The 25226-nt window shown below is 39.4% G+C and overlaps 1 protein-coding gene and 1 non-coding gene across 11 annotated transcripts in view; one reads left to right on the forward strand and one right to left on the reverse strand.

Moving 5' to 3' along the window:
- The window catches only part of Scmh1 (Scm polycomb group protein homolog 1), a 118288-nt gene that overhangs the window by 11025 nt on the left and 82037 nt on the right, over positions 1-25226 (reverse strand). For all 10 annotated transcript variants that reach the window (XM_042682198.1, XM_042682206.1, XM_042682241.1 and 7 more), the window contains 4 exons: positions 23458-23687; positions 18983-19109; positions 7357-7557; positions 4872-5063 (listed from right to left, as the gene is read on the reverse strand). In XM_042682198.1, coding sequence (XP_042538132.1) covers positions 4872-5063; positions 7357-7557; positions 18983-19109; positions 23458-23687 — 750 coding nt within the window. The remainder of the gene's footprint in view (positions 1-4871; positions 5064-7356; positions 7558-18982; positions 19110-23457; positions 23688-25226) is intronic.
- LOC122112833 lies at positions 3262-3395 on the forward strand. Its single transcript, XR_006148278.1, has one exon. It is a non-coding gene; the product is annotated as a small nucleolar RNA SNORA61 (small nucleolar RNA).

A 25226-nucleotide genomic window follows, 5' to 3' on the forward strand; every position in this document is an offset into this window, starting at 1 on the left:
TTTGATGTTTATCTCTGTGTGTCTTGAGATTTTGGCAGGAGAACCACTTCTAGAAGTTAGAAAGAAAAGCAAAAGGAACTCATTGTTCTAGAACAAGTGAATCACTTGCAGAGAAGAACCCAGAAAAATCTCAGAACAACAGAGGTAGAGGTTAATGGGTGAAAGATTTCAGTTATAGTTAAAATTAATAGTCACTGGGCCCAGCTAAATCAGTTTTCTGCCTAACATTACCAATATTTTAGGGAGCCCTAAAGGTTCCAACTTAACCTAGCATACATGTTCACATATCTCTCCCCATTTCAGTTCTTTGGATACAGAGACTGAGACTGTGCTGTTTGTCTTCCCAGAGGCTAGTATAGAAGCAGCAGGGTGATCTAAACCAAAACAGTTAGGCTGGATCCTTCAAAATACCAATGCATATGATAGAAGATGGAAAAGACTGGGGAACTTTTTGTTTTCTTTTGTGCTGATCCCAAGGCTTGAACTCAGGGCCTGAGTGCTGTCCTTGAGCTTTTGAGCTCAAGTTGAGCACCCTACTGCTTGAGCCACAGCTCTATTTTCAGCTTGGTGATTAACTGGAGATAAGAGTCTTAGAAACTTTCTAGCCTGGATTGGCTTGAACCATGATTCTCAGATCTCAGCCTCTTGACTAGCTAGGATTCAGGTGTGAGTCACCAGCAGCCAGCCTAGAGAACTGTTTTAGATCAAGGAAGATAAAGAGATGAGACAATGAAATGCAGCAGACAATACTTTCTTGGATCCTGGATTAGAAAAAATGAAACAGCTCTATAAGAGGACATTATTGGGACAACTGAGGGAAATTTTGATACGGACTATATATCAGTCACTAGTATTTTATTTATGTCAAGGTTCTTAAGTATAATAATAGTATTGTGCCCTTATTCCTTTTTTTTTGAGCTTAGGGGAGGGTTTGAGAAAAGGTTTCAATATATAATTTACTCTGGGTTTCAGTATGTAGTCCTCTGCCTCTGAATGCTAGGCTCACAGCCATGTACAACTACACTGGAGTTTTGTGCTCCTTATTTTTAAGAGCTAAACACAGAAGTAGTTGAAGATAAATTTTCATCTGCAGTTAACTCTCAGCTCAGTAAATAAACAAAAACCCAATACAAATATGTATATGAAATATACAGATACAAATGTATGTATATGTACTTAGAAAGATAAAGGAACTATTGCAAAAAAGTGCACTTACGTTTAGTGCAGCACTACTCACAATAACTAAGCTATGTAATCAGTCTAGTCAGTTGATGAATGTATAAAGTGAATGTATGCATGCACAATGGAATTATTATGCAGCCATAAAAAAAGAATGGAATTAGCTGGGCACTGGTGGCTCACATTTGTAATCCTAGCTATTCAGGAGGTTGAGATTTGAGGATTATGGTTTGAAGCCAGCCTGGGCACAAAAGTCTGTGAGACTCTTATCTACAATTAACCAAAAAGCTAAAAGTGGAAGTGTGGCTCAAATGGTAGGGCATCAGCCTTGAGCAAAAAAGCTAAGTGAGATCACAAGGCCCTGAGTACAATCTCTAGTAGTAGCATGCATGTGTGAGTGTGTGTGTGTGTGTGTGTGTGTGTGTGTATGTGTATGTGCCTGCACACACGCAGTAAAAAATGAAATTATGTCATTTGTATAATGAGATCATAATGTTAAGCTAAGTAATCTAGGTTCAGAAAAATAAAGTTCATGTGTTTTCTTTCATTCAAAGAATCTGTCCCTAATATATTAATATGTATTTATGAATATATGTACATATAAATTTATAAAGCAGCCGGGCGCTGGTGGCTCATGCCTGTAATCCTAGCTACTCAGGAGGCTGAGATCTGAGGATCGCGGTTCAAAGCCAGCCCGGGCAGGAGAGACCGTGAGACTCCTATCTCCAATAAACCACCAGAAAACCGGAAGTGGCGCTGTAGCTCAAGTGGTAGAGCGCTCGCCTTGAGCTGAAGAGCTGAGGGACAGCGCCCAGGCCCAGAGTTCAAGCCCCACGACCAACAAAAAAAAAAAAAATAAATTTATAAAGCATGACTGTAATTATAAGACTGGCTGAAGGGGAGACAAAGGAAAGGGTGAGAGGAAAAGAGAATGAAGGAAGGTAAACAATACTGAAACACATTGTATCTATGTATGAAGATGGCATAAAGAAACCCACTGAAAGCTTTTGAAAAGTAGTGGGGAAAGAGGATGAAAAGAGAGCAAAAGAAGGGGTTAATGTCTATTATATGCATATGTAAAATATCATGGCATAATCTTTTGTACAAGTAATATACACTAATAATAATAAGTGATAAATCTAGGTAAAGGGTACATAGTTGCTCACTGAACTTTTTTTTTTTTGATCTTTTTCTGTAGGTTTGAAAGCTTTCAAAATAAAACAATGAAAAAAGTTAAGTCTCCACTTAGGTAAAGATAATATCTATCTGAACTTCTGGTGGCTATGTGTCATATTATCAAGTGCATGTAGACAGATGAGTGATAGCTGTAGGTGTAGGGTAGTGTCTTACAAGGCAGGAGGGAGGGGAGAAGGCTCCAGGAAGCACCTAAAAACAGAAGCAGTACCTATGGATGTTAGACTATTAGGAGTGTGTAACCAGGCATATGTGCAGGAGTGGTAAATATCAGATCCAAAGCAGAAGGTGAAAGACAGCTATTGAATAGATTGAGCTCATTAGCAGAAGTCAGGTAAGGAAGCAAGCAGAAAAACATAGGAGCTGACAAAATATCAGAGGCAAAGGGTCAGTAAACCAGGCAGCAGACAAGTAAGTGGGCAGGAAAGAAAAGTATGAAGTAGAGAGTAGTCAGAAGTCCAGGCAAGTCTCTGGCTTGTCTGGGCACAGTTAAAACATATTCTGGGAAGTAAATAGAAGACATTATGGGAGTAGATCAATATATTGTGTGCTGACCATGAAAAACCAAGTTTTCAGAGCAGAGTAGGACTTGAAATTGGAACAATCTGTCTGGAAATGGGAACAAGGAATGGTGGAAGCCAGAGACAGAAAGTGATACCACTATACCTTGTCTTTTCTTAGTGGGTGAGGCAGGAAGAATCTGGCTGAAGCTGGGTGAATTATAGAGATATAAACTGGAACAGAATTTCCAGAAAAAGTGATGCCTCAAATTCCAAACTAGTTTCATGACTGCAGGCCTATGATGCCCAGGTGCTGATCAATCACTGAATGCTGCTATGAGTGTATGTTTTCTCTATTCCTTAATGACAGTATTAAATTAAAATTCGGAACCTTCTTCCATTTCCCATTGGATCTGAACACTGGTCTTGGTGGTTGAAAAGGAGAGAAAGTGATACTGAAGCTAACTAGTTCATGCACTGCATTGTAGTCTGGCATAGCATGTGGGCTGGATTCAAACAGGATTGAAAAAGAAAAAAAAAATTCTAAGTTCCTCCGGGGTAGAGCACCTGCCTAGCAAGCAGAATTCAAACCCCAGCACTGAGAAAATAAACAATGAAATGCAAGTTCCTATTTCTCTAAGAAATCTCTAATTAACAGCTGCCCTCATGGACATGCCACTCCCTCTAATGTATCATGGCTTTCAGAATCCCAAGTAGGCCTAAATTTTTATTCTTGAATTCTAGCTCAGAGTTCCCAAATTCCAATGGCTAGAAATATTTAACAACTTGCTTTTATCTATACCAATCACACCATGTCCAGGTCTGTTCTGCAGGTCTGTTCTCAGATGTTCTGATACTGATAGAAAGTATTTTAGAGAATTCCAGCCAGGAGAGTACATGGGTATAGTTGTAGGGACCACATGGCCTGACCTTCCCACAGAGTATGTGGAATTCATCTATCTTTCTTTCCTCCATCCACAAGTCACACAGCAATGCTTAATTGGGTACAGAAGTACAGAAGAGGCAAGGGAGAAGGGAAATGGGTGAATAGTCATCATTCTGAGCCCATTCTGCAGAAGTGGCACCTTAATTGGAAGCCATTCCATGCAGACTATGATAACAGATGACAGAGAAGGGAGCATGGGTGTGAACCTTGTGTAGGTTGCAGTGGCACACTTCAGATGCATGGTCTCCCATGCAGACAGTGCAGGCCCAGGCTGACAGTACCTCTTTTCTGCTCCTCTACTCAGGCCACAGCTCACAGGTCTCTTTAAAGAGCCAGCCCGCCCTCTCAATAGCAACCTACCTCACTATATTTAGGGCCAAGCTTTCCTTCTCTCCTTCTCTTCTGTGTCCTGTACTCCAGATTAGAGATGCCGAGCTCCATTCACTCTTTAAGCTCTCTCGGAAGTGCTTAGTCACTGACTCAGCCACGTGGCATCCGCTTTCCCATTGTGGGTCTGGTATGTTAACTAACAAAGATATTTTCCAGCCTCGTTGGAAACAGCAGGAACTTGAATTGACTTGCTAGACTGGCAATGCTGGAAGAATTAGGGCTATATGCCAAAGGCAAGAACAGATGGCCAATCACTAGGGAGTAAGTTTCTCAATCTCTAGCCTAAAACTAAACCTTCCTGCTGGCAAGGGAGAGGCTATATTAGGCCTCTGGCACCAGCTTCACACTGGGAAATATATTGTGACTTCATGGGGGGCTCCACATGTGACTTGAAGCTTAGAAGGGAATCATAAGCCAGTTTCTAAAGATAAGGGTCAACTGGAAAGAAGAATAATCCAATAGATAAGACAATGAAATCCTAAAGACAGTAAAGATAACAGGAGACCAAAAAGTCTCAGAGGTGTTGCAGATGTGGCAAAGGTAAGGGACAGAAAAAACAGATTTCCGTCAGACTGACAGGCCTGAGGGCTGGCCCTGAGTCCCAGCAGGTACTGCTTCCAGTCCTATCCCCATCTGAGTTTAGGCCCCGTCCCAGCTCCTACCTGGTAGGTACCTGTCGTGGCTGTGGCTGTACTCTGTGGCAGCGAGAGATAAGTGAGTCTGCGTAAAAGGCTGGTTGCCAAACAGATTGTCACTCCGAAGATTGTGGCAGAGCTTCTCCAGGAAGCGGAGGACGTAGGTGACGCTGTTGACTGCTGGGAGGTTGAGAGTATGCTGTTCTCGGTCAAACACGGCTGTGGAGTTAAGTAAACAGAGCCATGCATGTCAGCAGTCAGCATAGCAAAGTGCAACACAGGGCAGAAGGAGCACAGCCTGCTGTTGGTCAAAGCGCTTACCTGGTCACACAAAGGCAATGAACACTCAGGCTGGCTACCTCCCTGTAGTACCCTCCCTCCCTTGAGGGTTTTGATTTTTGCCTCCAACTCCAAAGGGCATGCAATAATGGGAGTGGCCAGCCCAGGTTTGCTGTGCCTGCAGGGCTCTGGAATGATTTCACTCAACTTGTGAAAACAACTGTGAACATAATTCTATCTGTTCCATCACTTGGCTGGGCTTCTTCCAGGAACTATGCTCATTTAGGGTGCTGTTTTCACAAGAACTGATCAAGAACTGAAGAGGAAAACAAAGCTATTGCCAGCAATAGTAGTTTGGCTACACAACTCACAACTTTACACACACACACACACACACACACACACACACACACACACACACACACACACACACACGTATGTACTAGAATTAGAATTCTGGCAACGTTTAGAAATGTTTTATGCTTCATTTTATTTTATTTCCTATTTCTATTAAAATAAATAAAAAAGCAAAAGGGTGAGAAAGGTCACTCTCAGGAACGAGTTTTGAGGCAGAGGAGATATCCTGGGGCAGAGGTAGAGGTGAAAGCAACTAGAGGTAGTAAACAAAGCCCAGTCCCTGAAGACTGTTGCAAAGGAGAGTCCAAGCCTGGATCTCAAAAGGGATATAGGCTTACTCAGTTGCTAGCCTTCTGTCATAATTCTCTCTGTCTGCTACATCCTCCATATACAGCCAATTAACTCCTTAAATCTGCCTCAGTTCCACACCATTTCTCTATTATAATATTTCTCATAGTTTTCTGTTTAGATTTTTTTTTTTTGTTGGTCATGGGGCTTGAACTCTGGCCTGAGCGCTGTCCCTCAGCTCTTCAGCTCAAGGCTAGAACTCTACCACTTGAGCTATAGCGCCACTTCCAGCTTTTTGGTGGTTTATTGGAGGTAAGAGTTTCATGGTGGGGCTGGGAAGGTGGCTCAGTGATAGAGTGCTTGCCTTGCATGCATGAGGCCCTGGGTTTGATTCCTCAGCACCATATAAGCAAAAAGAAAAAAACTGGAAGTGGTGCTGTGGCTCAAGTGGTAGAGCGTTAGCCTTGAGCTGAAGAGCTGAGGGACAGCACCCAGGCCCAGAGTTCAGGCCCCACGACTGGACCCAAAAAAAAAGAATTTCACGGACTTTCCTTCCCGGGCTGGTTCTGAACCATGATCCTCAGATCTCAGCCTCCTGAGTAACTAGGATTACAGGCGTAAGCCACTGGTGCCTGGCTAGATTTTTTTTTTTAACTGATACAGTTGTAAACCTATTATCTCTGCTTTTCCCTCTTTCCCACCAGTGTCTGGCTGGTTATTGCTCTGACATTCAGTAAAGAATAAGTAAGTGTTCCTTAACGAGGAACTGTTTGGTTATTTATAGGATCTCCCATGTCAACTGGGTTTCCTTTCTGCCTTTAGAGATTTGATGGATAAAAGAATAGGATTTGGGGCTTAGGAAAAGTGACACAAAAATGGAAAGTGAATATTTTCAGAAAGAGCTAAAATCACTATGCTGTTCAAGTTTTCATAGCAGGAAAGAAAAAGGGAATGATGCTTTTCTGATCTGAGATTCAGATTCCTTGTGTGGGACTTGGTGCTAAGTAATGCTAAGGAGTCAAAAGAATGAGAAAAGAGTTCAGAAGTTCTATAAAGCCAGTGGGAGACTGTAACTGTCTAGAGAAAATCTTGCCACCACCACACAGCTGCTCTGGTTTCTTCCTCTAGAATGGGGCTAGGTGCTGGTGGCTCATGACTGTAACCTAGTTATTCAGGAGGTTGAGATTTGAGGATTGTAGTCTGAAACCAGCCTGGGCAGAAAAGTCCCTGAGAGACTCTCCAATTAACCACTCAAAAACTGGAAGTGATGATATGGCTCAAAGTGGAAGAGCACTAGCCTTGAGCAAAAGAGCTCAGGGACAGTACGTAGGCCCTGAGTTCAAGCCTCATGACCCACCAAAAGAAAAAAAAGACAGGAGGGGCAGAGTCTGCTTGATATTCTTGGCAAAGGTATATAAGGCTCAGGGAACTTGGAGGTTGAAAATGAGGACCTAAGGAATAGAATACTCTCACATTTCTCCAGTGCCTATAGGTGTAAAATAAGAACCAGAACATTTTATCAAAAATCAGCTAGTAGAGAAGGCCTGCCCTTCTAGCCAGGAATCCATACCAACACAAAGGTACTTACCTGAGATGACCTCGCCGCCATGGCCCTGTTTGAGGAAGCTGAAGACAGTTTTCTGGTGGTAAGCACAGTCGATGCAAGCCTGCACAGCCTGCTGCAATACTACTGAGGCACGGGCTGGCCCAAAATGGTCAGGGAGTTGCTGGACCTTCTTCTTATCTAAGTGGGGGCCTGTGCTGCCGTTCTTGTTCAAGTAGACACAAACTATAGAAGACAAGAAACCTTGTAGAATCAGAGAGTTAGAAGATAGTCCAAGAGTGCTTGGGGTAGAGACGTTAGAAGATAGTCCTCTTTAACCTACTACACTCTGGGCTCTGGCCTTCATGGGAATTCCCAGTAGCTAAGTTGCTTTAATGCTGTGGGGATAAAGGGTAGGGTACAGGTGTCTAGAAAAGGCTGAGCTCGGTTGCCTCCAATTCAAGTTGCATGACAAAGGGCTCTGGAACAGTCTGCTGGGACAGCAGCTCAGACCAAAACCCAACGAACAGATTTTGAACTTTGTTTTCTGAGCTCTGAAAAGATCATCTAAACAAGGTCCCAGGTGTATGTGCTTCCATTTTCTATACTTGGTTACCTCACATGTTTTTGGTGCCTCTCACCTTATATATGCAAAGACCTGGGGCAACAGCAATATTAGCAAGAGTGCACTTGTGTATTTGTATGCCTGACACCAGGCTTAGAATAATCACATCATTAGTCACTTGCCTTTGCTTTCTGTTAAGACTTAAGAGTTCTTTTGTTATTGTCTACATCAACACTCAGGCTCAAAGACTGTAGAAAAAAAAAAAGAGAAAAAAAAAAAAAAGAGAAAAAATAGTCTCATATCTTTGTTCTTTTATTTGACCAGTTCTCCTGTCTAGGCAGCTGGGTACCCTCCTGATTGCAGCCCTGTGGGGTCAAGGGGTAGGAACACAAGAGATTCAGGCAGTTCTTAGTGGAGATGTTTCTTCTCCCTTGGTCTGCTTTCAGGCCTCTACTAATGGGAATGCTGTTCTTTCTTGCATTTACTGAAGGGGTAGGAGGGCCTACCCCTTCACTACCAGGGCAGTGGCTATGTGGACTGTGGGTGGTTGGTCTACAATTCTTTTTGTCTGTCAGGTTCACCATATGTAAGATAAGGGGGTTAAACAAACTAAATGTTCTCTGAGTAATCACCACTTTCATAGCTGTAATTTGAGGAAAAGCAACCTGGAGAGAAGAAAATGGAAAATAGAAAGCAGACAGGTGGAATGGAGAAGGAAATAGGAGAAAAAGCAAAGAAATGAAAACTACAATCAAGATAAATTTAATATGTACATTTAGTTGTTTTTTTCTGAAGCTATTAAGCCAGATAACAAGAACAAGCAATAAAATTCAGGAAATTGGACAGCACTGGAAAAGTAGCAACTGAATTATCAGACTCAGAAAAGCTGGAATCTCTAAAGCAGGAATAGAGAATGGCAAGTGTTTCATCTCCTAGTTTATGAGAAGTGTAGGCAAAATAGGTGCCTCTAGAGTTGATTGTAAAGTGGATCTAAAAAAAGATAAGTTGAAGTCTGTTAAGAACTAGTTAGGCCACAAAAATCAGTTGCCTTCCTATACACTGATAACGCACAGGAAGAGAGGGAAATAAAGGGAGCAACCCCATTCACAATAACCTCCCAAAAAATAAAATATTTAGGAATTAACCTAACCAAAGATGTAAAAGAACTATTTAATGAGAACTATAAAAAGTTAAAGAAAGAAATTGCAGAAGACACTAGGAAATGGAAAGACCTCCCATGCTCCTGGATAGGCCGACTTAATATAGTAAAGATGGTGATACTTCCAAAACTAATATACAAATTCAATGCAATTCCTATTAAAATCCCAATGACGTACATCACTGAAATACAGAAAACAGTCCAAAAATTTATATGGAACAACAAAAGACCTAGAATAGCCAAAACAATTCTAGGGGATAAAGACAATATGGGAGGGCTATCCATGCCGAACTTCAAACTCTACTACAGAGCTATAATCACAAAGACAGCATGGTACTGGCACAAAAACAGACCCGAAGACCAATGGAACAGAATAGAAGATCCAGATATAAATCCACAGGCCTACAGCCAGCTGATATTCGACAAAGGAGCCAAAGACATACAATGGAAGAAACACAGCCTCTTCAACCGCTGGTGCTGGGAAAACTGGGCAGCCACATGCAGAAAACTAAAAGTGGACCCCAGCCTATCACCATGCACCAACATCAACTCAAAATGGATTAAAGACCTTAACATTAAACCTGAATCTCTGAAACTACTGCAGGACAGAGTAGGAGAGACACTTGAACTAATAGGCACAGGAAGGAACTTCCTGAACAGAGTCCCAGGGTCACAACAAGTTGGAGAGAGACTCGACAAATGGGACTACCTTAAAATAAAAAGCTTCTGCACAGCTAAATCTATCGCAACTAAGCTAGAAAGACAACCAACTAATTGGGAAAAAATATTTACCAGCAATATATCAGACAAGGGGTTAACATCCTGTATATACAGGGAACTCAAGAAACTAATCCCTCCCAAACCTAACAAACCAATTACTAAATGGGCAAGGGAACTAAAGAGGGACTTCTCAAATGAAGAAATAAAAATGGCAAAGAAACACATGAGGAAATGTTCATCATCCCTGGTGGTGAAGGAAATGCAAATAAAGACAACCCTGAGATACCACCTTACCCCAGTCAGAATGTCCCACATCCACAAATCAGCCAACGACAAATGCTGGAGGGGATGTGGAGAAAGAGGAACCCTATTACACTGCTGGTGGGAATGTACACTTATACAACCACTTTGGAAAGCAGTCTGGAGGGTCCTTAGAAAGCTAAAGATTGACCTCCCTTACAACCCAGTCATACCACTTCTAGGCATCTACCCTGAACAGGAACCAATATACAAGGACACGTGCACCTCCATGTTTATTGCAGCACTGTTCGCAATAGCTAGGATATGGAAACAACCTAGGTGCCCCACCACAGATGAATGGATCCAAAAATTGTGGTATCTATACACAATGGAATATTATGCAGCCATTAGAAATGACAAAATAATGGCATTTGCAGGGAAATGGATGGAGCTAGAAGGAATCATGTTGAGCGAGGTAAGCCAAGAACGAAGAGACAAACGGTACATGGTCTCCCTCATAAGTGGATGCTAAATCCAAAAGGTTAGGTGATACGACAAAACTAACAGGACTTAAGAAACAAAGAACTCCCGCTTATCTGGTTGAACCACTACTAAATATCCTCATGCTGCTGATCACAAATATGGTATATAACATGTGAACACTGTTATATATTACAGACTGTGGTAGACAATTTGCTCCAGGGAAGTTAGAATGAACTTGTGACTTTGAAATTATGTAATCATTTAATCACAATCAAAAAAAAAAAAAAAAAAAAGAACCTCGGGGAAGGGAGGGAGGGAGGGGATGGTAGGGGGAAAACAATGGAGGGGGTAACAATGTTCAAGAGGAAGTGTACTCATAACCTCACTCATGTAACTGTAACCCTCTGTATAGTAGCTTTACAATAAAAAAAAAAAAAAAAAAGAACTAGTTAGGATTTCCATGTCAGGCAATTCAATTATTCTACTGAAATCACTAAAAACTCAGAGAAATAAGGCGAATAATGAAAAGTGATAAGTGGCTATGAAAAGATAGATATATAACTCCTGCTTCTTTGAAAGGTTTTTGATGGAAGCCTAATGGTTCTCCAGGAGGCTGTCATTGAATGTTTAAAGGAAAATATGGAAAATCTATTGGAAGATAAGGAGAGGAGACATTTGCTAGGAAATGCCCATCAATTTGATGAGACTTTTGCTTATAGGACATGAAAATAGTAAATGTGTCAGATGACTGAATGAAATAGTTAAGTTTCCCAAAGAAAATAATAGAAGCATCACCTGCCTTGACATATCCGGTGATTAAATGTAAGGTAAGTGATAAGCTAAAATGTTTATGCATACAGTGCATACAGGAACCCCTCCTCATTAATCTGGACTGTGTGACTGACTGATCAATAGAATATGGTAGAAATGATGTGATGGAAGCTTGGGACAATAGGAAGTTTGGGGCTTAGGCATTAAGAAAATGGTAGCCTCTACTATATCTTGAAAACACTTGCTCTTAGAACCTAGCTTGCCCCTATGGTATGAGGCAGCCCAAGCTACATTTTGGAGAAGTCTGTGTGGAAAAAAAGTTAACAGCTTTGTTAGCCATGTGAATAAACAATCATCTGTCTCAATGGAGCTACCCTCAACTGTGCCATGTCTTAACTTTAACTAGTAGAATGTATTTCTCTTATATATTTTATCTTTTATGGTTACTGTCTTGTTTTAACAAATCTTGCCAATATTAATGTCATAAAGATATTTAAAATATATTACAATGTTTTGATTTTCTATTGCCTCCATTAAATTAGAATTGGAGTTGTTAAAAAAACTTGAGAGGATCTGTCACATAAACAGGACGGAAGGCACCACTTCATCCTAACAAGAAAAACCCAGAACAAACTGAAAAACCAACAATCTTAGGTCTGTCAGAGAAATGAGATCATAAGATATATTTCTGTCCCCTTTTCAGCATCGTCCTGGAAGTCTCAGCTAAGATAGGACAATAAAAATAAATAAAAGATATACATACTCGAAAGGAAAAATGAAACTTTTCTTTGTTCATAGATGATATGATTATGCAGAGAATCTGAATGAACTGACAAAAATACCTCTAGAACTAATAAGCAAGTATAACAAGGTTGCAGAAAATAAAGCTAATATACATAGAGTCAATTACTTTCATGATATCAAAAATTATGAGTTTAAAAATGCAATACTGGGTTGGGAAGGTAGCTCAGTGGTAGAATGCTTTCCTTGCATGCATGAGGCCCTGGGTTCATTCCTCAGCACCACATAACCAGAAAAAGCCAAAAGTGGTGCTGTGGCTCAAGTGGTAGAGCACAAGCCTTGAGCTGAAGGCTGAGGGATAGCGCCCAGGAACAGAGTTCAGGCCCAACAACTGACAAAAAAAAAAAAAGCAATACCATTTACAATTCAATAAAAACATACATATGTAGGTATAAAACTACCAAAATAAGCTGGGCACCAGTGGCTCAAGCTGTAATCCTAGCTACTCAGGAGGCTGAGATCTGAGGATTGAGGTTCAAAGCCAGCCCAGGCAGGAAAAGTCCATGAGACTCTTATCTCCAACAAACCACCAGTAAACGTGAAGTGGCTCTGTGGCTCAAGCGGTAGAGCACTTGCCTTGAGCTGAAGTGGGCTGAGGGAGAGCGCCCAGGCCCAGAGTTCAAGCCCCATGACCGACAAAAAAACAAAAACAACAACAAAAACCTATCAAAATACACTTGTATGACTTATATGAGGAAAGTACAAAACTGATAAATAGGAAAAGAACTAAATAAATGGACAGCATGAAGAGGAAGACTCAATATTGTCAAGGTATCAGTTCTTCCCAACTTGATTTAGAGATTAAACACAATTCTAATCAAAATCCCAGAAAGTCATTTTGTGGTAATCACAATTGAATTTAAACTTTACATGAAGAGGCAAAAGTCCAGCATAACTAATACAGAGTTGAAGGATCACAAGGATGGGGGACTGACACCACCTGACCTCAAGAATTACTATAAAACTATTTAACCAAGTAATATTTAGCAACAGAATAGACAATTAGATCTATGGAACAGAATACAACACCCAAAAATAAACCCACAAAAATACGAAAGAACAAAGGCAATGCAATGTAAAAAGCAATCTTTTCAACAATTTGTGATACTAGATAGTCATGATTCCCTTTCCCAAACAAAGCCAAACAGCAACAGCAGCAACAGCAAAACATCTAGTCATAGATGTTATACTCTTGAAATAATTAATTGAAAATGGATAACATTCTGGGTGTGTGTGGCTCACACCTGTAATTCTAGCTATTCAGGAGGCAGAGATCTGAGGATCAAAGTTCAAAGCCAGACTGGGCAGGAAAGTCCTTGAGATTCTTATCACCAATTAACCACCAAATATCCATTAGTGAAGCTGTAGTTCAAGTGGTAGAGAAAAAAAAAAAAAGCAAAAGCAATAAAATCCCCACAAAAATGGAGGGACAAGACCCAGGCCCTGAGTTTAAGTCCCAGAACTGACACAAAAACAAGACAAAAACCCCAATCAAAATAAAACAATCCCAAAATGGACAATAGGCTTAAATGTAAAATGCAAAACTTTACAATTAGAAAACAATATAGGCAGAAATTTAGATAATTTTGAGTATGGCAATGACATTGTAGATACAACACTCAAAGCATAATTAGTGAAAGAAATAACCGAGAAGCTGGACTTGATTAAAGTAAAAAAAAATTCTCTGCAAAAGGAGCTATTAAAGTAAGAAGCCACAGCTTGGAAGAAAATATTTTTAAAAGACCTAGCTGATAGTGAACTGCTATCCAAAATATGTAAAATATTAGGTCTATCCAGGACAAATGCCCCCTTCTCTTAAAACTCCAAGGGGCTGGGTGTGCTGTTCGTAATCCCAGCAACTGAAGAGAGAGACTGGGAGGATTGCAGTGTGAAGCCAGCCCAGACAATAAGTGAACAAGACTACATCTTAATTAAGAAGCTGGACATGAAGATCACAACTGTAAATCCCACTATTTGGAGTCGTAGGTAGGAGGATTGTGGTTGGAGGTAGATCTGGGCAAAATGTGCAAGATCCTATTTGATAAATAACTAAAGCAAAAAAATGCAGATAAAGCCACCGTGATGAGTCATTAGAGAAGTTTGATTAAAACAACCTGCACATGGATGTTTATAGAATGTGCTATCAAGCCATAAACAAACGTGGGAGGGGGGCTAAAGATGTAGGTCAGTAGTAGAGTACTTGTCTACCATGTACAAAGTCCCAAGTTTGATCCTTATCCCTACCCTAAAAAAAGCAAAGGAGAAACATAAAGGTTATTACTAAATGAAAGTAACTGATCTGAAAAGGCTATGTACTATATGGCTCCAACTACATGACATTCTGGAAAAGGCAAAACAATGGAGAAAGAAAATAATCATTGATTTCCAGATGTTAGGGGAGATGCCGAGATGACTTTTTTGGGCAGGGAGTATGATACTATGGTTAGTACATGTCCTTACATATCTGTCAAGACCCACAGAACATAAAACATCAAGAGGAAGCCTTAATACAAACTATGGGCTTTGGAAATATTTAATCATGTCAAGTAAGTTAATCAATTGTAACATATGTAGCTCTCAGGGGCAGGGGTGATGTTCATGATAAGGGATGCTCTGCATACATGGGGGGTAGGGAGTATAGAGGAAATATTTGTACCTTCTACTCAGTTTTTCTGTGAACCTCAAACCTTTCTAAAAAATAATCTATTCAGTGGTTGGGAAGGTGGCTCAGTGGTAGAGTGCTTGTCTTGCATGCATAAGGTTCAATTCCTCAGCACCACATAAGCAGAAAAAGCTGGAAGTGGCACTGAGGCTCAAGTGGTAGAGCACTGGCCTTGAGCTGAAGAGCTGAGGGACAGTGCCTAGGCCCAGAGTTCAAGCCCCACGACCAACAACAACAAAAAATTAAAAAAAATAATCTATTCAAAATTGAGAGATCATGAAAGAGATAAGTCTCTAAGCATTGATGGATTAGTATAAACATACATACATACCTTTACAAATGTGACTAAACTCCCTATATGTTTGTAAGAATTCTTTATGCACAACATTTTTCAGGACTGGTGTTTCTACTAAATACATTTTAGGAAATGCCCTTGGGATAATAAATAACAATTTTAAAAGTAAGCTGGCAGGAGCAAAAACCTCAATACAAGGTTTGGAAGATAAAGAAGAAAGTTCAGAGAAAGTTAATAAAATGACAAAGAATAGGAATAAGAAAAAAGAGGGATATGGATATTTGAGCAATGACATCTGGGTAACAGTTATGTTAGAATGAGTCAGCAAAGACAAAGGAAGAGGGGAAACTCACTGGGTAAATAATTTAAGAAAAAATTATAAATGAAAGTGTCTAATGTGAGAAGTCAACATAAACCTAAGGTAAAAATCTTGGAATGGGGAGGTGGTGGATAGAGAAAGGATTCAAAGGGAACAAAACAAGGTGCCATACAAAATTAAGGATGCAATTCTAAGAAAGCTTTATTTGATAAAATAAAGACATGGGGATAATCAAACTAAGAATCTAACCAAAAAGAGAGATTGAAGCTAAGCATTAAGGATGTTGTCATGATGTCTGGCAATAAGCAAGAGGCCTCAGGGCAGCTTCCAGCTCCAGCCTGTCCATTGTGTAATATGCCAGGAACTGCACATGAGTAAACTATTCAGTGACAAGGATATCCTGAGGAAATAAAAATCTTTGTGTAGCCAGGCGCTGGTGGCTCACGCCTGTAATCCTAGCTACTCAGGAGGCTGAGATCTGAGGATCGCTGTTCAAAGCCAGCCTGGGCAGGAAAGTCCGTGAGACTCTTATCTCCAATAAACCACTTGAAAACCGGAAGTGGTGCTGTGGCTCTAGTGGAAGAGCACTCGCCTTGAGCTGAAGAGCTGAGGGACAGCGCCCAAGCCCAGAGTTCAAGCCCCACGACTGACAAAAAAAAAAAAAAATCTTTGTGTAGAACTCAGAAGCATCTCAGACAATAAAGGATCAGATGTAAATCACTTGGCCCACCCACTTCGAGAAGGTACCCACCAATCTGGAAACATCCAGCAACTACCTAGAAAAACCAATCCTGAACAGCTTCCCAGCAAGATGGGTTTTGTGATAAGAATCTCCTACTTCTCATCTAGCTGGCCTTTTGAATAAAGTCACCTTTACTGCCTCAACACCTTGTCTCCAGACTTAATTGGCCTGTTGTGTGGTAAGCAGCTAAACTTGGGCCAGGCAATGAAGGTGAAAAGGATCTAAAGAAACTCAAAAGGCCTCCAAAGAGATTATTCTTCTACAGTTTGATATGGGGCTAATATATATTGTACTTGAACAGAAAGAGTTATGCACAGTAGGAAGAGAGTTTTATGTTAATAAAATTAATAAGAAAGTACAAAGAAAAACATATTACAAAGAAAGCAGTAAGAGTTCACTGAAAACAAAAATATGCAGTAAAAGAAAAGTTATCACAGTGTACCTCATGGCTCAATTGAGAATAACACTTAATTTTATAGTAATAAAATACTAAATTTTGATCCATTAAATAATAGTATTTGTTTAGGGAAGTATGAGCAAGTGGGTAAGAGGCAAAGAGATAAAGAGAGTTAAACCTTCATCTTCTAAAATGAGTGTGGTCAGAAGAAAAATGTCTAAAACAAAAAAGAAAATTCCTAGCAATACCACATGTTATCTAGATATATGGAGGTAAATAAAAGAATAAGAACTATTGAGACTGGGAGGTCTGCTTGTTTTGTTACAAGATTACTAAGTCTTGGAAAGAGATGTTTTTTTCCTTTAAATTATGAATGAGTATAATGCTGAATTTTTTTTTCAAAAGTTTGTACGGTTAGGCTGGGAATGTGTCTTAGTGGTAGAGTGTTTGCCTAGCATGCATGAAGCCCTGGGTTCGATTCCTCACTACCACATAAACAGAAAAAGCCAGAAGTGGCTTTTTCAAGTGGTATAGTGCTAGCCTTGAGCACAAGAAGCTCAGGGACAGTGCCCAGGCCCTGAGTTCAAGCCCTAGGACTGGCAAAAAAAAGTTTGTACAGTTAAACAAAAGGTATGACATAAAGGATAGTGGATAGCATCTAATCCATAAGCACTCTTATTTTTGCTACTAAAGGGACTTTACAAGTAACCTGGATTAATCCTAGGTAGAGAGGCTCAGTGAGGAACAGATGTGATATCAACATCACACAGAATGTGCCACAGTTCAAATAAGAGATAGTGATACTATGACCTTAAAGACTGATGGCCAAACATGAGTAGGAGAAAGGGATAGACAGCAAATGTTTCCACTTTCCCTGGACTGTGGGACTCAGTGCATGGGAGGGTGAACCTGGTGATGGCAACCAGAAAAGGGTTATATCAATTAAAAGAAACAGTAAGATAGCTGCTGTGGGTCTTTTAGGAACTACTAGAATGGCACACCAGCACCTTGGTGTATCTAGAATGATACAGGCTAAATCAGCAGGTAACCAGGCATTGAGGGAGCATGTTACGAAGTTGGAAGATGCAATCAGTACTTATACCAAAGTGCTTATCTGTCCTTACTCTCTAATTTTTGGAGTTTAGGAGGCAAAGTCTTCTCTTCATTAACCTAATGACACTCTTAGCCTAAACAAACTCAGTAAATGGCTGGAGCTAGAAGCAAGATTATAAGTGGAGAAATCATGTGAAAGGATTCTTAATAGAGCTGGACATACATGCCATAGGCAGACTTATTTTCTACAGGTTATTTAGAGAGTAAACTATGGCTGGACCTTCCCTTTTAGGATTAACATTTTAGGATTTGGGTAGAGATTATTTAACTTGTCCTAAGATAAAGAATACCCTGAGAATCATTCTGGTTGTTTAGACATCTCTGAAGGTGCAGTATCTATAGAATAATTCAGAAAAGTTTCACACACAAACACTTTAATTTACATATAAAATATGTGTATTTATTCTAAAGGCATAGTTCTTCTACAGTTATATTCCCAGGTAGTTTATAAAATGGGGATATATATATATATATATATATATATATATATATATATATATATATATATATACACACACACACACTCACACATATACATAAAACTCTAACAGATTTGTATCATCCTACTCAGTTACCAGATTTTGTTTTGAATCAACCAGTTAGTGGATGATCTCAAAAATCAAATTCACTCTCACTGAATGTTTAGCACCATCAATGATTGTTTTAAAAGAGTAAGAAGGGCTTGAGCATGGTGGCTCAAGCCTGTAACCTGTAGCTACTTGGGAGGCAGAGATGGAGGGTTGTGACAGTTTGGATATACAAATTTGTGGGATTCCATCTTGACCAATGGCTGTAGGGGAAGCACAATGGTTGGGTGTAGTGGTGTGTTCCTGTCATCTCAGTGACAAAGGGAAACACAAATAGGAGGATTATAGTCTGAGCTGGCCTGGGTATAAACTGAGACCCTATCTTGAAAATAACCAATGTATAAGGGGCTGGAGGAATGGCTCAAATGATAGAACACCTGCTGAGCAAGAGCAAAGCCCTAAGTTTAAACCCCAGTACTATCCCCTGTCCTCAGTCAGAAGAGTTTCATACATATCTGAATCATGACAGGACTACTGGAAGGCTAGAAGGGTACTGGATGGTAGAAGGGATCATTGAGAGTACCCCTAACTGGGCAGAATGAGTAATATTCTAAACTGGGTCAGGGAGCTCCAGGTGCTTCCTCTTTTCTCCCCAGCTGGCCCCAGTTCCTCAGAAGAACACTTACCCAAGCTTCTGATTGTTGTGATAGAATGAAAGTTTCTCTAAGACTCTTTCAAATGCCAAAGACAAAACATTTAGAGAAAAACTGCATCTAGGTTTACAAATTTGCAGGGGTTAAGTTTCAGGTAAAAGACAAGAGGAAGTGTAAGTCACTGGGGCTTGGGGCTTGTTGTAGCTAGTTCCAGCCTCTCTTACCTGTGGGGGCCTGCATGGCTGAGCTGGGGATGGTAGCAGCATCTTGGGGGACAGTGCTGGTATCCGGTTCAGGGGTGCTGGTTGTTGGTGAAGTGGGTGGTGGGCTCAGCAAAGTCCGAGGTTTCCTCTGTTAAAATGGATGGGGAAAAGTTTGCTACCTGTGATCAGTAATTTGCCATCTAATTCCTCTATTTCTAGTAATTAATTCACCTATGATATAAAAATGTATTTGTAGGTATAACTTCATTTTATCTTTATTTTTCACTCAGCAACTTGCTCAAAGTTATATATACAGTGAATGCTTAACATTTTTTGAATCTATGTACACAATGCTGATTTTCTGAAGACGGAGCTTACTGCACTTTTACAGTGCATTAACATTTAATATTACCATATAAAATTTGAGATCCTTTATAATAAACTGGGTGGATTAAAATAAAAAAGGAGAACATATGGTATGTTTTTATACTTTGTTTCTCTTTAAATGGAAATGTCCCTCATAACTCTATAAAATACTTTCTTCTGCCTACTTCCTTTTCAGCTTATTTCCTGCCCTCCCTTTAAACATCCCACTCTAATAATTTCTAATTATATTATTTCTCTAGAAATATGAAGTACAGTTTTATCTGGCCCATACCTTCACAGGATTAAACTGTCTCTCCTGTTCTTGTTCATTTATTTATTTTTTGTGTGGTGGTACTGGGGTTTGAACTCAGGGTCTCTTGCTTAGTAGGAAGCACTCAATTTCTTGAGTCATGCTCAGTCTATGCCCTTGCTTCTTTTATTTGCTTTACAAATTTCTGTTCATTTAGGAAGCCTCCCTAAGTTTTCCTCTACTACTTCTTTGATAACTCCTTCATAGTACTTTGTTTATTCCATTTGTCGATGTACTGTCAATACACGTTCAGATTTTGGTGCCCCTATTAGCCTGAAGCTGTTTAAGGGTTTGAATCTGTATTAATACAAGTTTTTCATGAAGCATACAAAATAGATAATCAATAATAGGGGAGTAATAAAGAGAACCTGAGAGAAATCTATGCTATTCAAGGCAATATTGGGAAGAAAGGTCTTGAAACTTTTTTTTTTTTTTGGTGGGTCATGGGGCTTGAACTCTGGGCTTGCGCACTGTCCCTCAGCTCTTCAGCTCAAGGCTAGCGCTCTACCACTTGAGCCACAGGGCCACTTCCGGTTTCCTACTGTTTTATTGGAGATAAAAGTCTCATAGGTTTTCTTGCTCGGGCTGGCTTTGAACGTGATCCTCAGATCTCAGCCTCTTGAGTAGCTGGGATTACAGCCATGAACCACTGGTGCCCAGCCCAAGAAACATTTTTTTAAGAGCCTTTCTGAATGCAAAGCTACCACAATTATCACAGGAATTAACTAAGTGCCTTTCATTAAGTGTCTCATATACGGTCTACTGTCAGGAGCTATATAAATCTGCTTTCTGTGGACACAGTATAAGGAGATCACACTGATGGCAACAGGCATATATCAGATGGCCTTGCCTAGGAAAGGCCATGTTGTAAACCCTCATTAGAAATAGATGACTGCTTACATTTTTGGGTGAAAAATATGGTAATTATAGTTAAACTTCAATCAGTTTGTGGCAATATGGTAATTATAGTTAAACTTCAATCAGTTTGTGGCAATATGGTAATTATAGTTAAACTTCAATCAGTTTGTGGCAAGATTTCAGTTTCTGAAGGAGCAAGTCTGGTGTTAGGTGCCTGAGTATTTTGAAAGAAAGCAGAAAGATGAAAAGTATTATTACAGTTTGAGATAGGTGACCTTTCATGTTTTGTAGCTCTTCACACATTACTTCATCTCTATTTTTTCTTTTTCTTTTTTTTCTGATCTTAGGGCCTGAACTCTGGGCCATGTTCCTGAACTGCTGTGTCTGAGGCTAGTGCTCTATCACTTGAACCACAACCCCACTTCCAGCTTTTTAGTGGTTGATTGGAGATACATCCTATGGACTTCCCTTCCCAGGCTGGCTTTGAACCGCAGTCCTCAGATTTCAATATTGAAAGTAGTTAGGCTTACAGGTGTGAGCCACTGGCATGCAGCTTACCTCATCCTGTTCTTATACGGGAGAAAAATGAGGCATAGAGACTGACCCAACGAAGCTCTCCTAAGATCACATAAGTGGCCACAAACATAGATAAGACCTAAAACTAAATCTGCCTGGCTTCAAAAGTCTTCCTTTTTGCTTCAAAAAAGAATGTAAAGAATCATGGGCTACACAGAAGGCACATACTTTTATGGAATTAGGCAAAATAACAGGAAGGGGAATCATTCAAATGCCAGTACACAAAATACAGGATATGGTAAGAATGATGACTGCTTTCATGAAGGACGGAAAGACTAGGAGGGAAAAACAAGTAAATAATTTTGAGATACACTGCAACTGTATATAGAAAACAGCATAAAAAACAGCATAAAAATGAAAGTTGTTGATCAACAGGAAAGTAGGGGAGGAGAAAGAAAAGTCGGGACTATTGGGGGGGTATTAATGTGAGAGATTTGGGCTCTTTCATGAAAGTGTGAATTGATACTATTCAAATAGATGAAATTTCTTGAAATTGTGGGGGCACACATAAGAAAAAAGAATGTGTACATGAGTGGAAATCTCATTATGAAATCCCCCCTCATATTGCTAATGCATACTAATACAAGGGCAAAGGATACTCTGGGGGGAGTATAGCAGAAGCAGTAATAATCGAAGTTTTTAGGTTTTGAAGTCTTAACAGCCATTTAATCTAGCTATCCAGCCAGTACTTCTACCTCCCTCTTTATGAAAATATTACTCCTAAAGAGTCATCTAGTTCCTGATAAAATTTCTCTAGTAGCAGGGACTCATTAACTGTTCCTTCTATGTTGAGATAGCGCTAACTGATCCTTCTTTGTTGAGAGCAAGACCTGTAATTTAAATTTGTTTATTGGTTCTGATTCTGTCTTTAGAATTTCTCAGATATGTTTTTTCCATCTTTTGATTACATTCATTATGTGTCTACATAATCAAAATCATGCTTTTTCTAGCCTTAGCATCCTTAGTACACTCAACTTCTACACAACATGAGAAAGAGGGGAGTCTAACAGAGATAAAAATGACTCAAAACTGGGTTTAGGGATAGTGGTACTAGATAAGAAACATCATTATATATTATATAGGAGAAAGTAACATTGAGAATTCCAAGTCAGTAAATAAGAGACAACTGGGATTGGTATTATCCATCCCTAAAACCATCCATCCGTCCTGTGTATACTGATAATCTAAAAGACTGAGATATAGTGTAGTCAAGAAAAAAAAAGAAAAGGAAAAGATTGGGGTATTGACCTTGAGAAGCTTATATTCTATGAGCACTGAAGATAGGACTACTAAATGAACAAAACAGATCAACAAACCAGTCAACTAACCAGTCCTGAAGAATATGATACTGAAACTGACTGCCCACAGAAAACCAGGCATCATTTCCACACCAAAACACAAATATTCTAGTTCAAGAAGGGTATTTCAAGAAGTCTCTATAGTTAGGAAGTGAGTGGAGGAGGTGATGTTAAAGAAGTCTTAGAGATGCTACTGAGAAACCTTTTCACACCAATGTTTTTCTTAGAGAAGATACTCATGAAAACTAGCATGACTAAGTTCATGTTTAGTAAGGCTTGATTCATCAGTCTTTCCCAGTACAAGTGTTATATTGCTTAAGAGTGAACATGTAGTAGGGCAGCAGTGACCTTGGAGATAAAAGATTTGGGAAGCAATGGATGTAGAATTTGCCACTCATTAGGAAAAATATTTCCTGTATCTGCTAATTTACTTAATAAAATAATGTTAACACTGTCTCCCAGAATTCTGAGATCTTATGATATGTAAGTATTGACATCTAATATAGAGTCTGACACTAAATAGGTAGTATTTTTTTTTAAGAAGAGGAGGTAGGGATAGCAAAAATAAACACATTCAAAGAATTAATTTCCTCTATTTGCTGGGCATCTACTCTGGGAAAGTTAATTAGAAGCAGGGCCTTCTATCTATGGAAGTTATATAATTTTCAAGTCAAAATTTGTTTCCTATCACTACTCTCCTTTTTCTAATATTACCAAATTATATGTAGGTACTGGGAAGAAATGATAAACTAAGGTAGTCTTTTTAAAATCATGTGGAGGTAGAATAGGGCTCTTTTAAAGATGAATGGATATGAATATAAATTACTCCCCCTTTTTGTGCTGAGTTTGAACTCAGGGCCTGGGCTCTATCTTTGAGCTTCTTTTGCTCAAGGACAGTGCTCTACTACTTGGGCAACAGCTCTATTTCCAGATTTATAGTAGTTTATTAGAGGTAAGAGTCTCACAGAATTTCCTGACCACACTGGCTTCAAACCATGAACTAGGATTATAGGTGTGAGACACCTGAGCCTGGTGAATTACTCTTTTCTAACCCCTTATACTTTTCTGGGAAGTGCATTTTTACCTACCTTACTGCCAGGTTTGGGGCCCCTCTTCTTTGGGAATTTCAAAGGTTCAGTTGACTTGGATTGGGTAGAGATGGTATGGGCAATAAGGGTCTTAGGTGTTCGGCCCCTCTTCTTTCCTGGTTTACGTCCCTTCTGCCCTGGTTGATGCTCCAAGATAGTTTTGCTGCTGTGGATGCTGGGCTTCTCAGAGTTCACTTCAGATGCTGGATAGGGATTCTTTGGAATCACAACTGCAAGAAAAAGACTCATTCTATCACCTCTTCATCTCTCTGCATTCCTGTCCCCCCAAAGAAGAAAATAAAATGACTGTGCTCTGGCATGAGTAGTTACATCCCAGGAAGCTAGTTTTCTGGCCTTTGACCTAACTGTTTAGACAACAGCAAAAGAAAATTTAATTTACATTGTCTACAATTGAAAGTTTTAAATTATCTGTCTAGCAGATATGGGATGAAAACATTAAAATTAAAAACATTAAATTTAAAGCATAAAATAGAAAATCTTTGTAAGTTACTAATCAGATAATATTCAGAATATGTAAAGAACTAAAAAAATTTAACACCAAAATATCTCAATTAATAACCTAATTATTAAATGGGCAGATAAGCTGAATAGTTTTTGAAAGAAGTAAAAATGGTCAATGAACACATGGAGAAATGTTCAAATTCTTAGTCATAAAGGATATGCTAATCTAAACAGTGAGATTCCATTTCACCTTAGTCAGGATGGCAATCATCAAGATAACAAATAGGCCAGGGGGGAAAAAGACTCAATTTGCAGAGTGTTTGCCTAGCAAGGAGAGAAGCCATGAGTTCAAATCTCAAAAAGGAACTTTCTGAGTCCCTCCCAAAAGGAAAACAAGGACAAAAGCTTGTGAGAATACAGATGCAAAGGCAGGGAGGAACTCTCATGAGAAAACTGAATATTGATGTATGTCTAACCAAGAATAATAGATCATGAGGGTAGATGAGAGGAAATGACATAGACCTAACTAGAGAACAAGGTAGGGGCAAAGATTTATTAAACAAGAAACAAAAACACTAAAATTATGAAAGAGAAATTATATATCTAACTTTATTAAAAGGAAAAAAATTCTAAGCTGGACATGTGGCTTTAGTGACAGAATATTTGTCTACCATGTGTTAGGTTTTAGGTATGAATCCCAGAACTAAAAAACAAAGAAAATAAAAAACAAAAATTCTTCATCAAAATATTTAAGAAAATAAAAACATGCAAAAAACACATCTAGATTAATATAAATAACTAAAAATCATAATAAGACTGACAGCCTAAAACTTAAAAATAGACAAGAGTTGAAGAGATATTCACAAAAATTAATGTACAAATAATCAGTAAGCAAATAAAAGTTGCTGAAAAGTTTGTTAAAACATAAATTAGGGGCTGGGAAGGTGGCTCAATGGTAGAGTGCTTGCCTCACATGAGGCCCTGGGTTCCATTCCTCAGCACCACATAAACAGAAAAAGTAGGAAGTGACACTGTGGCTCAAGCGGTAGAGCTCTAGCCTTGAGCTGAAGAGCTGAAAGACAGTACCCAGGCCCAGAGTTTAGGCCCCACGACACACAAAAATAAAACAAAACAAACCCCCCCCCCCCATAAATTAGAACTGTACCTCCAACAAAAACCACCAAAATTAAAATAACTGACAATACCTAATAATGATGAAATTATTCAGAACTCAAAATTACTGATGGGAATCTAAGTCACTAGAAAATTATTGAGCTGTAAGACCCAACTCCACACTTAGGTGTGCC

The sequence above is a fragment of the Dipodomys spectabilis genome, unplaced genomic scaffold (genome assembly GCF_019054845.1).
Source record: "Dipodomys spectabilis isolate Male_0828 unplaced genomic scaffold, ASM1905484v1 ptg000002l, whole genome shotgun sequence".
NCBI classification, from domain to species: domain Eukaryota; kingdom Metazoa; phylum Chordata; class Mammalia; order Rodentia; family Heteromyidae; genus Dipodomys; species Dipodomys spectabilis.